We start from the raw sequence: 15,627 nt of genomic DNA, 5'->3' as shown, positions 1-15,627 counted from the left end.
TCAACGTGGTCGAGTTGTGAAAGTAAACTCGTGTGGATACTCACGATAGAAAAATATTCATCGGAACCAGGCATTAGATAGCATCGGATAAATTTTTATCAAATAGTTGTAATTAATAATTCACAAAATATTTCTACTTTCCAATAATCAAAGAATATTATAATATTTACGAACGAGAAGTGGACAAAATGTACATTCTCCGTTTGTGAAATGTATCGTAAATCGAGTGCCTGACAAAATGTAATGAATATGTAACAGACGAACGTTACCACTTACTTGGTTAAGGAAACGTTCACATAAATTTTAGTACTAGGATATTTAATCCGATAGTTAAACGGTAGATGTTCGTGGCAGCTCATTTGCATGGACTAGTATACGAAAATAAATTAAATGAAACTTTACTATCTGAACGAATAATTGTGATACGTATTAGAGTACGTAAAGTATATGTTTACCTGTATTAATGGTTTCGTTTTAGTATAATTTCCTTAACTACATCTACTATAAATGCATCAAATCCGAAGTCTAATTATAAGATTCACGTGCACTTTACAATCAATAAATATGTTTATTAGGTTACAGGACATTTATGTCTTCTAATATATTTTCACGTATGAAAGTTATACTTTCCATCATTTACTTTTCAATGAATCTAAAACAGTATACTTTCAATAATACTTTCAAAAGTCACACTGAAAGTAAAAGTGTACGAAGTCTATATTGAATGAATATATCATTTTAACGAGGACACGTTAATTAGTATTGCCTAAGAATGATCGAACACCGTCAACAGCGAAACACAAAATAATTAAATAGATAATAAATGCAACACGTTTTATGCTGATCTTGTTTAGCAAAAAGCTAACAAAAAAGGAAGGCATCTAATAATGATCTCACTTGTGATCAGCACATATGTTTCATGTATACTTGTACTAGTAAAAATGCTTTCCAACTAATTATTGATATCGTTAAGCTTAACGTGAAAACTGCGGAGCATTTATTTACGTTGGTATCTAATCCTTATAAAGATTCTAACAATACATTTTTTCAATCTCCTCAAATAATTATTATAATATTCAAATATTTACTTTCAAAATCTTTTCGGTTATTGAATCTTTCAAAATACGAAAACTAACCCCTTGCACTCAAAAGTTTTCCATTAGAAATGCTCAACACTTTTCAGTAAGACAAAAAAGACGACATTCTGTCTAACTAATTAACGGATACATACATAAATTATGAAACAAAGCTATATTTCAGTACTTCACATATTCATGCATTACACAAAGTTTCGTTTTGTACGTAAGGCTATAATCTTGCTACAACTTTAATGGTGGCCGAGAGTCACTTCTCAAGCGCTAAAACCCGTTATTTATACAGACACGATAGTTCTAGCGTTAATCAGACCACACGCGTGCCCAAGCATCGACGCGGTCCTGACGATTAAGCGAAAAACTTCGTTTCTTCTCGATCGAATCACCCCCGAACGGTTCTGCGCGTTCGCGGCAAATAAACAGAACTAACAGAATCGTCCGAGGCGGGCGTGGAACGCACAAATCGTACGAAACGAAAAGCAAATGTGTTCATCAAATTCATCCGGGCAAAACGATAAAATTGCAACACATGCACGCCGCCCAGAAATTCGTGGCCACACGGCATAAAATTACAAACATACATGGCACCCGGTCTTCGGGGCGCGCGAGTGCGTGTAAACGTTAACGCACACGCGTCCAGTCAGCACCCAGCTCAGTGTAATCGCCGATGATTGCCCTTTATTACAGCAACGGTCAATGCACGGCCCGGAATCCGGTCCACTCGGCCCGCTCGCAACAGACGATGGATTCGTCGGTCCATGAAGATACACCGCCGCGGTGTACCACGAAAGCCTGCTGGTCTACTCGTTACGTACTCGTTCGTGTGCCCGGCCGAATACATTCGTTTCATCGAATTCGAAATCCTCGGGAACGTAAATTACTCGGCTCTTCGGGCCCTGAATACGCGGCCGATCGCTGCCGACAAGACAAGCCGCTGCTGATGGCGCACGCCTGCCGAGGTTTGCGACATCCACCTGGATTGCGATATCGAAGAAACCACGATAGGGCTCATTTTAGAACTTCATCGAGTCGATTGCGGCTTGGAATCGTAAAGCTTGGATAGTGTGTTGTAACTTCTACTTTTTAATAGTAGGACATGGTTGTTCCTGATTTCTACATTTGAAATTATTCGAAAGATAATAAATGTTTCTGAGAGATATTAGTGAAGGAACTATTTTCGTAATGTGCGAAATGAGTTGTAAGTTGGTTGAAATTTCACTGGATGCAGTTTTAGAGTTTTCATAGAAGAATTGGGAAGAGGCGATTCGACTGGTAGTGGAGTGTAACCAATGTTGGTATGTAATTCTTATAGAAATTGTGACAATAGATTTGTTCAATTTATTTACCTATTCTTTGTAGTATTCAGGTGAAACTATTTATCTTTCAAATCGTTCCACATATTTAACACTTTTAACACTAGATTTTCGGACGTTTATTTTACACTTTATTCTATTGTTCTTAGAAGACTACATGTTTGTTCATATAGATGGCAGATATTGGTGTGTCAAGAACAGAGAATTATAATGTAAATTCGCGTAATTGTATTAATCAAAATCGATTTAAATTGTTACGAAATTAAATATTTAAAGTATTCAGTTTCCGTCAAATTTACGTGTTCCGTAAATTTAGTGCTAAAATATCAATAATTACGAAGTAAGAACACTGAAACCCGTCGTTTTGATGACTGAGGTAGTTCTAACGTTAAGTTTTGACAATTTAATAGTTTGCTGGAATGAAAACATATTGTTAATGCTGGTAATCTATTACTTTGATTCATTATAGAAGGGAATAATTTCAAAATATTTGATACGTATGAAGAGCTTATGATATGATCAACTAATATGTGAACGATAACATAATTTATACAATGTTAATTCAGTCGATAAGTATTTCCGATTTTTCAGATCCCAGTAGGTAAACTATGAGGAAGGAAGTCTTAGAGTTCTGAAATTAATGAATCTTTCTGAAGTAATGGTTAGGGATGGTCATTCGAATACATTACAACGATTTAAATCTAAACAAAATGATAACTGCGTATACGTGTTGTTAGAGAACCGAAGGAGTAAGAAATTTTATAATAGGCATTCTGTGCTTGTGTATAATTAAAAATCATACAAATAAAGCTACAAAACTTCTCCTCGTCCTGTTTCTCCAACGGACCTTTCCCCTTAATGACTACATTTTTTGCAATCATTTCACTAATTTTTACAGCTAAGAAGCTTTAATAACCAGATAATCGCTGGTACTGCATTTCAAAGAATCATTAACCTTAAAACGCTATAATTGCTTTGTGAGAATACTAATAAACTCAGTTCTCGTTGGCAACAATTCGCAGAATCTTTGGCCCCTGTTTTAATTAATGAGTACATTATTAATTAGAACATTAACAGAATACGAAGTGAACATCGGGGATAGTTAAAAAGTTAAAAAATATCTTTTAAGCTTTTTGCCTAGGATGTGTTGCGGTTTTATTTTCAATTGTACGACGTAAATATTGGTAATTACGCCTAATAAAATAAAATATTTTTCTGATTACTGTTGAATAAGGTACATAAAACCGAAGTAATTTGAATTACTTGACTATTATTAGTGATAGAAGAAGAATATATCAGATTAATCTTATTTAATTGGCAAGAACATTATATCACGTCAATAATAGTATTTTTTCATATGGAATTATTGTAAAAGGGTGTATTTTAAATGAAATAATACGTTGTTTTTAACCTTGATCTAATAAAAAGATTTTGTATGAATACAATAACCTATGGCTGAAAGTTATCAAAGTTGTGGTGGTTTTCTAGAATGAAAAATAGTTCTCACCAAGGTAACAATAGAACTTTCAGTGATACTAACTGACAATAAAAGTAATCCAAACACTGATGTTGATCATCGGTATATAGTCTAAGGTACTACGATGAGATCGAATGTCATTTGGATCCGTCACGGAGTAACCTCTTCCTCTACAACAGCCTTTCATGTCTTCTCTGGTTACTAGTTACTTCTCTGGTTACTATTACCTCGTTATGGACTTGTTTTAATTATCAGCATATAAATTCACTGCTTCGCTTATAATTTTGAAACATTTATCGTAAACGAAAACTATTAAAATCTGTTTTCGTTTTAGTAGGTGTAACCCATTTGAAAAATATTGAATTTCCGTGAGTACCTGGTATACAAGCAATTGTATTAAATTATATTGTTACTTCTTATTTATGTAATACATTATAATTGCTAAATATGTTATAAACATGTTACAAACACAAAATGAGTTGTCCATAAAATTATATTTACATTGCACATATTATCTGCCACAGATCCAAGAAACATAACTCCTTCAACTTTTTAAATGTTTTCAAATTTTAACCCATTTGCACTCGAGAGCTCCGCTATGGAGACAATGCAAATAATTTTCAGTTCATAACATAAGGACAAAGACGAATCGTAAAAACTATTGTGTATAGGATATTCCGCTCTTGGAAATGTGTACAGTAAACTCATACATATTGTACACTCCTGTTAAGAAAATAAATAATGAAAAACCAATGTCACATTTGAAATTTGTAAAATTGTCGGTGGACCAATTGGTTGGGAATTTTCAACAAAACAGCACATCTCGAGACTCCATTTAGGCACCAAATACGGAGGGCAGGCTCAACAACCACCTACACATCGTAGGTTCTGGAACCAAGAAAGATTGTGTAGTGTGTTTTAATAGAAAAATTCCGGGCGAAAGATGGCAGACACATTATTTTTGTGATACCCGTATAGAAAAACCAAGATTACATATTGGCAATTACTTCGAGAGGTATCACATCGTGGACGATTACAAAGTGTAATAATTTTATAATTTTTTGTTTTTTTTTTTATATATTATAACATTTGTATCCATAATCAATTAAAAAAAGAATAACACACAACAATGACTTTTTTTTTAATGCGCATATCATTTACTTATATGTGAATATGATCTTTTCACTGAAATTGCTTCGAGTTGTTGGTAATATGAATGAAGAAAAAGTTCGAGTGCAAAGGGTTAATTATTTAGTAGTTTAAAAGATTAATCAATCTTGCATGTGTATAATATTGTCAATTCTTTCTACTTTTCGTTTCTTAAACTAATTACTTCAACAAATAATCGTCTCATATGTTTTAAATTGAAACATTTTCACTTAGGCGTAATTATACTAAGAATATGCTAATGCGTTTTCAATTATATGCAAAGTTTAAATTTAGTTCTGTTATAATACAAGAGGCATTGTGACAGCTGATGTTAACAGCTTTGAGAGGCAAGTTATATCTCCATGCAGATATACTGTCAGTCATTATTAAGTTGACTTTATGTAATCCATAAACGGTATACTCGTACATGCAACGATACATTTTCAAACATATGAATTACCATAAATTTTCATTTCTGGTACAAGCACGAGAAACGATTTCCTTGAAAGTTACAAATGAAGATACGTAATAACAAGTTACCGCGACACGGAACGATTTTGGCAATATTCATTTCTCTTCGTAATCTGTTTACAAAGAATTATTAGTTACCAAAGCTCCGAACATCGATGCTTAATACTATAATTCCATCGTGTACAGATTGACTCGCGTCGATATCGATTTCAATCACTTTCCGATTTTTAATGAGGATTTTTAATCGTATGAGAACACGCAACGTCGAGCCCAGATCGCTTACCTTCATCGCAATCCACCCAAAACGAACATTAGTACCATCGCGAGGTTGTTTTCGTTTTTGCCGAACACGACTCGCGCAGATATATTTATATAAATCTCCTCCCATTCGTATGAATTGATTAAAGCTACTGTTGTACTTACTTGTTTACTTTATTCCATCTGGCTAAAAGTTATAAAGTGAATCTTTTATTTAATGGTTTGGGAAAGTGCTGTTGATGTTTTATAGAATGTCTGTACCACATTTGTTTATGCATACAATTTTTCTACATTCATAAAGCAACTTTTTCTTTTATTCTCAAAAGCTCATTTTATGAACATAAAATAGCAATATAACGAAGACTCTATTTTCATTAAGAAAGGAAATTACTTAAGAAATTACTGAAAGAAAGTTTTTGAATCATTTAAACTGTCGACTTAAAATGTAAGCAAAAGAAATGTAGCTTAAAAGAAACTATTAATATTTTTGATTTATAACGTTTTCATCGTTTAATAGATCTCATTAGGAGAAGCAATTTCTGTTTCAAAACTATTTTTCCGGACAAATTATGATTTATGTGAATTTGCATAAAGATCCATGATCTGATCACAAGATAGTTCACGTTGTTACCAGGCATATTTTCACATCTATATTAACATTAAAACTACCGAGCATTTATTGTGGTTGATATTTAATGCTTAGAAAGATTGTAACAATACATTTTTTCCAATTTTTTCAGATATTCGTTATAATATTTAAGCGAAACTATTTATTTTCGAAGTCACTTTCGATATTGAATACTCTGAAAATACCAATAATTGCAAAATAAAAGAACTAAATTAGTATTAAAAAATATTAATATTACCATGATTCCACGAGGAATATATTTTTGTAAAGGAACAATTAGAATTACAAATTATTTATCTCGCGCATCGAATTGCGCATATAACGTATTATAAACGTATAGTGTTAAAAAAATATCAATATTAGTATGCTTCCACGAGGAACATTTTTTTAAAGGAACCTTCAGAATTGCAAATTGTTTATCCCACGCATCGAATTGCACATATAACCACGTCCGTTCATTGACATCTATATTTATCATTCCGATGCGTGCCTTCTTGCGCATATTCGTGGAACTAATTAACCGTGCACGGACCCCATGATCCCCTGGGTCACCAATTACCGTGAACGTTCCTGCTTATACGTTATCACATGGTTGGCCGAAAATGGTTGTCCGGTATACGTAACAAGAGCCCTTGTACTTAACGTAAATTTAGCAATGGGAATCCGTGCATCGAAACGAATCGTTCGAACCTGAAGGAAGAGCAGTACGACAGTCGTGGAGGATGGGCAAAATTATGGGAACGATATCATGGTCGTTGCACGAAAACGGCCTGGAAACTTGCCAGTCGGCCCATCTGCGTGTACGTTGCACTTGTTGACGGAGACATCATGGAACGCCGCGATTCCGGGTACGAATCTGCGGCGCATCCTCAATTTCCACGATGCGTAGAAGCTTTTGATGGTATTCGGGGACGAGTAGCCGAAATACCGTGTCATAGAGCGCGTGACGTAGTAAATAATTTCGGACATAACGCTGGTCTACCTATAATTCGGCGAGACTGCTCGTCTAGACGATTTTATTAAATTCTGCTCAGCTCGTATTTGATCTAATGCTGTTCTTAGATAACGGCTGGTACGGTTGATAAGTACCGTCTGGATAGCAACGTTTTTTAAATAAATGTAGAATGTATAAATGTTCACTCTAATGCTATAAAGGAATTAAGTTGGTTGGACTGAACGAAATAATTACAAACTTATTCGTTTTTATAGGTATTTTCTGTTATCTCATGATTTATTTGTTAAATAAATTATTTTACTCGCTATATTCGCTAACACCTGCCATTCCAAATCGAAGAACAGTTCCAAAAGTAAAAAAGGAATGTATGGTCATAAATGTCATAGTAAGGAAAAATAATCGTAATTATTTTAGTGGTTAGTATAAACTAATGGAAACTATCATTAAAATGTAACTAGTATTTTGGAATAGAACAAGAGCATAGTGAACGTTTTCAAGCTCGAAAAAGGATATAATAATTATTGTTTTATCTATGGGGCGATATTAACCCCTTGCCCTACGATTTATTGCAAAATGCTTAATGAAGCGACTTCATTCTTGATTCCTTAAGAAAGAAGAGAACTTCATATTTATTTTATGTCTACGTTTACTCCAAAGGTTAACGATTTACAATGAATAGAAAAGCAATATTTAATTTATACTCGAAAAAATGTAAATAATATTTAGATTTGACAAATTCAGTTTAAAATTTTCGTCGTGAATCTAATACATCATCGGTCAAGGGGTTAACAGACTAGAATCTGACCAGCAGCTTTTGCAATGAAAGATGGGAACAGGGGTTTCTGGAGGCTGTGGAAGCGGGAAAGGAAGGGTGTAAGATGGAAAGAAGTGAAGAACGTATTGCTGAAAGCGAGGAGAGCACGGACGAACGGCGAGGCATGCCTGGTCCGCCTTGTGCTCGCTACTCTCCAGAGCCCTGGTTCAACGACACGCCTTGCCTTCTTTGTAGTAAACAACCTGGCGTAGACTTGCTCGTTGCCTTCTAGCGCGAGTATAGTGGTTCTCAGTCGGTTTTTGGTTTATCGTCTTTAATTACTGACAATCCTCGTCACACACAACGACTCGTCGTGTTCACTTTTATTTATTACTCGTTTTTGCATGCGACATTTCTGCTATTGGAATTTAGCGAAGAATAATTAATGTGCACTGTCAGTTGAACATTCCTAACCATTTTGAATATTACTTGTTTTTTACGGAACCATTGGTAAAAGGAAAATCACATTTTTACTATTTCGTTTTTATTTTACTGAATGTAACTGTGCGAGTATATTAATGCGGATGTATCGAATTGGTGTTAATTGGTAAATTGGTTTTACTTGTTTTAAATTGTTTCTAACTGTGAATATATTTTCTTGGATGTTTCATTTCTGAGAAATATTGTTAGTTGCTATTCGAAGTATTATTATTTAATTGACGCAGAGTTAGTAATGTATTTTGAAACTATCTTGAAAGTGTTTAACGGATTTAGAATATACACTAGTTTCGATTCGAACACTTAACTGTTTACAGTCATTAATTATTATTTGCTTTACTTTGAAATCTATATGATTTCCTTCTGGATAGTTTCTGTGAATTGAAATTTAGTTGGTCCTTTTGAGTTTTATATGTTACCATTTCGTTTACTGTGTCACTTATTTATTGCTATTTTCTAAATCCTGAACATACATTCAAATTGTGAGAAACTATTTTTTTAATAAATTATCATTAACCATTTTTCCTCGTATACTCTTTATTATATAAAGGTGCATTTAACGAATATAGATTCAAAATATTTTCATCGCTAATGCATCGCGCGGAATAATTCATAGTAGAAGGTATGATATGATACATAAAGTGTACGTACACCTTAGAGATAAAGGATTTATTTGACCCCAGTTTCGCCTACGATTATACATCACGTTCAACTTATAGCCACATAATACTAATTTCTCTGTAATTAAACTTACAAAAAAAACCAGATAGGCGCAAGTTCTCTTTTCATAAATTATTAACGTATCTTCTGAAAGTAGTGGAACAATCTAAGTACACGTTTTGTTCATTATAGTATATACTGCACGAAGAATGATGTGTAAGCTGATCGTAAACATCCTAGCCACCCCTTCACATGCGTATTACCAATGAAATTAACAAACCGGTATTACTAGTTGTTATGTCATAATCGCTGTGCATACTTCTCGACTTTCCAAAAATCATGTTCCACGCACAATAAATATTTAAAATTATTATTTAATACCTTTCGTTAACAAAATTTATTAACAGATGCGTCAATTATTACGCATTTTTTAACAGTGGATCTAACAGTGAATAAAATTATAGAATCATTAAAACCTTTGCAAATGAATGTATTACTTTATATTTCTAATAGAATCTAATTTTAAATAAAACTATTACATATTTTCATGCTTGGTTTTTATTTCTATTAAAACTTAACTGGATACCTAAAAATGCAACGATACATGTACATTTACCCTATAATTATATTTCTCATGAATTCACCAGCTTCCATTTTCTCTATGAAAATTATTATTAATTATAATGACACAATATTCAAACAACAACGAATTCAGTAATGTATATTTTAGTAGAACAGTTCTTATTTCCTTTCTAAATTCCACCAGTTAATTAAATTGTACCCTACACTTCAGGAATACCCTATAACACGTACACTGTAACACAATACGCACAGTATTAATTATTGGATCAAACATTTTACAGGCAGATATTAAATCCATTTCAATTTGTATAGGAAACCATAGTTATGTAATACGGAAGTACTTTTATTTGATCACATCCCTCAGGCTACACTCTCTGAAAATATGCCAGAAACATGTTAATTAGCAGGAAGATACATAATGCATACGTTGCAGCAGACAATTAAAGAGGAAAAGAGAAACATTGCCGCGCCTGTTCTCGCCATCGATCATTTCGCAGCCACCTAACAGGACAACTATTTCTATGGCGTGTTTACTATAATGAGGCCAGGCGATCGTGCAACGACCCGAGGCTTAGAGGACAACCAGGCCTTCCTTTCTTATGACCAAATTACAAGGGAGGCGGTATTAAGAAGGTCCATGCTCATGGTTTCACCAGTTACATTCACGAGGCGTGTAGTTTAAATAGGTCCTCGCCCCGTGGGAATTGCGGTGTACGCGACACTTTTTCTTTTCCTTCTAACCTCTTCCACCTTCTCTCCTCCCTCTTCCCTTTATTTTTCTCAGCATTGTGACTCGGTCGCCGACGCAATCGCAGCGATTCTCAAGTTCGCCAGTGCGATATCCCCTTGGATGTCTGTAATCAGGAAGAGAAACCGATCCACTTCGAGCACCTCCTACTATTCATTGGGTTGCGTGTGTGAAAAGAAATAACTGGTTTTAAGTATTTAGTGTAAGTGAAAGAAAATGCTGGATTTCTTATGCATAAACTATTACTAGCACTAGCAATCTAATGTTTTACTATGTAATATTAGTTATTTTACTTTCTTTTATTAGTATTAGTAAATTAATCTGTCATTAGTATTAGTAAAGATTTATAGAAAAATTCAGTAAATCCTGTTTCTAGTAAATATTTCACTATTTGCGCATTTAGAACCTAAGATTTAATTATGAAATAATTAAGTTTCAATTTTTCTTGACTCGATTAAAATTCGAACAACGATTTTCGAATTTTACTAAACAAATCCAAGTGTAGGAATTGTAATATATTTTTGAAAATTATTGTTTATGTATAATTATAGATTGAATTCGACATCAATGATATTATAGCGTGGAAAAGCGTTTATAAATTACTGTAATAATATTTTCTCCCTGCAATCATGGTTGAACGAATCATAGAATCGTGACTACTACTTCCTATAATCATGTTGCCAATCTTTGGCGATACCATTGCAGAGATATATACTTGTATTTGACATATGGTAGATTGCATGCGGTTGATGTTAGAGGAAATCGTGATGTAAATTCATCAGAATGCAATCAGCATTTCGTTAATTAATTAATAAAGTTCGCGTGGCCGACGCTATTAACTCAGAGACACTGCATAAAGGATTACCGATCAAAGCTATTCACGCTTATGCTGTTTCAGTGCTTCGTTCGTCATCATACCAGAAACCACTCCTTGTGCGTTCACAGAAATTACTCAACTCCCATGTGTACTCATACGTACACCGTTTATCACTCTATCTATAAAAATGTAAGGTACATTGCTTTCTCTTTTTGGATCATTAATTCGTAAAAATTGCATTACTTATTGTACGTGCAGCGAAGTTCCATCATCGTATTTTTCAGTTAACGAGAAACACAATATGACTTATAATTAATACAAACATACTGATAAAACAGATAATAATTAACAGATTTAATATTAACCTACAGCTGAATATTCTCGTTTCATAAAGCGTAATTAAACTAAAAAAGATGTCGATGGATAGAACAAAGTGACTTAAATTATGGGGAGTCTAAAAGTTGGTATTATTGTTTAAACTTTTTTTAACTTCGATATTTTATTGTTTTCAAGATGTTTAATTTCTTATATGATAATATTACGTCGTTGTGAAGAAAATATAATTATTACATATCGCTATAATTTAAAGAATGTAACATAAGCAAACGTCATGGACCTTATCTTATTATTTTGTTTATTTACCTTTGCCGACCTCTACTAACCTTATTTTATTAGTTTGCTCACTGTTCTCCTTTGTTTCGCTGAAGGAATGATAATTATGTTCGTCTTGAAGGGGGTACGTCGTTGAAGATGAAGCGTTTAAGTAAATTCGGCCGTTGTACTAAAGAAACACTGAACGAGAGATAAATAATGGCAAAGATGCGCACTGAAAGGCATAGGGATGGAATATATGATTCTCAGTACATACCACGAATCGCAAATGCCATTCGTGCTCCTATGAAGCACGGCAGACAATATCCGTAACATCTGTTACTCAAGTGTCGAGTTAATGCCGGCTTGTGTTGCAAAGGAAAAGAACATTGTATTTAAGCCACGTTGGAAACGGTTCAAAGCAAAGACTGAAAGAAACACTGATGACATGTATGATATCGAATGTTCTCGGTGAATTGCAAATACTATACCTGCTGTGTGTCAAGTACATGCTGGGTTACTCGTATATCATTTCGTATCAATTTAGTTATATTTCAGAGGTCGTAATCGATGTAAAGTATTGCACAATGCAGCACTTCTAACTCAACACCTATGTTGTATATTATGTAGTATATAGTTTTTATACGACTTCTTTGACCAACATTTTATCAGTTAACTTTGAATAATCGTTATCGAAACCGTTATCGAAAAATTTCAAGTGGTAATAAGTTAAACACGAACACAAAATCGCAACTTGATTTTAGATTATTCAAATTATATATTACTATGCGTAGATGCATCCTGTATAACATTATATCAATTACAATAAATTTAGAAGTGTCGATATTATCAGTTTAATCAGCTTTCGATCGTGTCTCACTGAGATCCGTTCAAAATGTCCACTTGGCTGCGGCAAACTGCTTGAAACGTGCACGGATAAGAAAATGTAAAGCGTAAAATGAGCATCTCGTACGATCGTTGACACGGCTCGTAAATCGCAACTGTCCTCTATACTTTCGTAAAACACGCATCCGCGGCATCTGCTTCGCGAGTACCCAATTGTAGACGGTACCCCATAAGGCAACGCGGAGACAACGTGTAATTATACAATGCCTACTTGCACGGCGCAATGCCAACTAATAAAAGGCTGCAATCTACAACAAAGTTCAGACTCTTATTTCGATTTCCTCCCTCCATTCTTTTTACTCCGTTCATTCCTCGGAACGTCCCATTTGCTTAACTACTAGTTACCAGTGACATCCCGCCACTATACGTGTCATCAGAGTCGCCAGTCGCATAAAATGGGCTCCCGCTTTAATCACCGAGCCAGCCGGACAGGTTTAATGGTTGGGACAGGAAAATCGAGAGCTGATCGGGCTCAATCGGTTTATCATTGAAACTAATCAACTTCGACTTTATTAAAGCTGATATAAAAGTTGATAAGGCGATCTCTGATAGGAGGGGCCTATTAGAACCTGCATAGGTGGAAGGGAAGCTATACATCAAGCTGAAGGCATCGAGAACTGTAATGACTAAATTGCGAACTTCCAGTGCGCCTGCACTTTCATGCCTCTGTCTTGATTCGGGTTGACATTTTTGCACGGAAGCGACGCCATACCGGCGTGCCGGTTTGCGAACCGGGTTTTCGAAGACGTTCCGCGGCTGGGTTGCATTACGATAATTATAGACCATATCGGAAATCGCGGAAGAGTGAACCCAACCAGCCGGCAATGTGCCGCGCGATCTAGCAAAAGTAGTCTATTTTGGCAGAGCGATGTGATGCAACGTGTGAAATCGAAATTACGACGGTGCCAGTATGCGCGGCAACCTTTATAACTCTTCCGCGCAAAAGGAACATTCGCGGGATTTTTAGACATTCCTGTTTTCAACGTGGATGCATGGTATACGAGTTTCCGTTTTTATTCGATTAAATTTATCTACGGAATTTTCCGGTAAACATGTTTCGGTTCTTATTTATTTTTGGTTGGTAACTCTTCACGCTGTGGCTTGTCAAATGGTAATAATAAAGGAAGTAATTACATTTCTTAGAGATATCCTTTTTTTGAAATAAACATCAATATGTATTACATACATATTGTGGCGGCTGCGTAGCCAGCTATGAGCGTGGCGCAGCAGCGCGGATCATGACAAAAATCGACCATTCATCGATCGTCAATTGTCTCCAGCGTGGAACCCAAAAAGCGCATAAAAGGACGGGTCCACGCTGGACGATTGAGAATGGAAATCTAAACGTCGCGCAACTCACAAATAAAACATTTTTCTACGTACTACTTCTTTGCTGCATTTTTATCTTCACCACAATATTATACAAATATTTTTGTGCCTTAAATTTAGTTGGTTTCTTTAGTGTTCCCGAAAAGATTTATTATATTAGTTTTGTATCGACTAAATTCTGTATAACAATTCATCTCTAAGGTCATTCGCGTAAAAGCTGTCTATTTCAAAAGAGAATGCACCTAATCTTTTAATAAGTTAATTAAATTAAATTACAATGTATCCGGAAATTCGACTAATTCTTTTGGAAGATCTTTATTTCAATGCGTTTCAGATATTCATGGTTACTGAATACTTCTAACACTTCAACTGAAACTAATAATTCTGCTTCAAATATTTATTTATAACATTTATAAATAAGTAACTTCCGATAACAATATTAGGGGACATCTTTCCAGCAACAGAACGTTTCTTCAAAAAGGATAATGGACGTGTTACTGCTTTACATGCCAAAAAACACAAATAACATAATTTTCGTTCCGTTACATCACCGCGAACTCTTTCCTTCAAAACGCTGAATTGAAGAATCGCATGCGTTATATGGCTGTTGTATAATTTCCACCAAAAACGAGCATCGAATCTACCCAGCGAGCCACTTACGGAGTATCCCAACAAAATTGCAGCCAGAATCCTTAATCACACCGATGTATCTGAAACTGCATTTCTAAGTAATCTTCTTCGCACGCAACTTTCGAAGATCGTTTCGAAGTATTCCTGCACGCAAACTGTCAGGCCTTGGAACATGACCTGGTGCTGGCATGTCTACTACCTTGCTGTCTTTCAGTGTAATTTTCTGTCTACCTTCTGATCATTCGCTGTTAGGAGGAGTTTAAATTTTAATCAGTATTCGAAAAAGCTCGCGAGAATTCTTTGATACTCGGAATTTCACTGCCTTCCACGCAGCGAAGAATGCAGTCGGAGAAATTGATGTTTTCGTACCTTTATGTATCTATACGTCTATCTGACCATATGTGTGTACAATATTCATGTAACAAGGATTTAAAAATGAAAATTTTGTTAACTTGTTTGGTGAAAATATAATATTTGTATATAATATTTGAATTCAACGTTTTTTAATTTAAAGTTATAAGGAGTAATGAAAGAAGTAATAAACATGAAATAACGTTGCTAGAACAAGAGCAACGAAACATTTATTTGGGAAGTCATAATAAATTTTATCCATTAATATTAAAGTTCTTATTTTATTGCTTTTTTGGAAACAATGTTATATTATAACAGCTGCTGAATTATTTATTCTAGAAAATAAAGGGAACGTATGGCGCGAAAAATATAACAAAATCGTAATGATTAAAAACGAAATGATTAAACAATTACAC

At 34.6% G+C, this 15,627-nt stretch overlaps 2 protein-coding genes across 5 annotated transcripts in view; both read left to right on the top strand.

Annotated features, from left to right (window-relative positions):
* The window catches only part of LOC116424171 (UPF0489 protein C5orf22 homolog), a 749,516-nt gene that overhangs the window by 214,763 nt on the left and 519,126 nt on the right, over positions 1-15,627 (top strand). The window lies entirely within an intron of this gene.
* The window catches only part of LOC116433095 (UPF0489 protein C5orf22 homolog), a 476,138-nt gene that overhangs the window by 454,171 nt on the left and 6,340 nt on the right, over positions 1-15,627 (top strand). The window contains exon 4 of one of the 3 annotated variants that reach the window (XM_076369576.1): positions 1,782-2,172. The exons of the other annotated variants lie outside the window; for them this stretch is intronic. Within the exon in view, the coding sequence (XP_076225691.1) occupies positions 1,782-2,157 (376 nt within the window). The 3' untranslated portion in view covers positions 2,158-2,172. Of the gene's footprint in view, positions 1-1,781; positions 2,173-15,627 lie in introns of those variants that run through there. 3 annotated transcript variants of the gene reach the window in all.

The sequence above is a fragment of the Nomia melanderi genome, chromosome 7, assembly GCF_051020985.1.
Source record: "Nomia melanderi isolate GNS246 chromosome 7, iyNomMela1, whole genome shotgun sequence".
NCBI classification, from domain to species: Eukaryota; Metazoa; Arthropoda; class Insecta; order Hymenoptera; family Halictidae; genus Nomia; species Nomia melanderi.
Note: the sequence above shows the minus strand (reverse complement) of the source record. Positions and strands in the feature narration are given on the sequence as shown.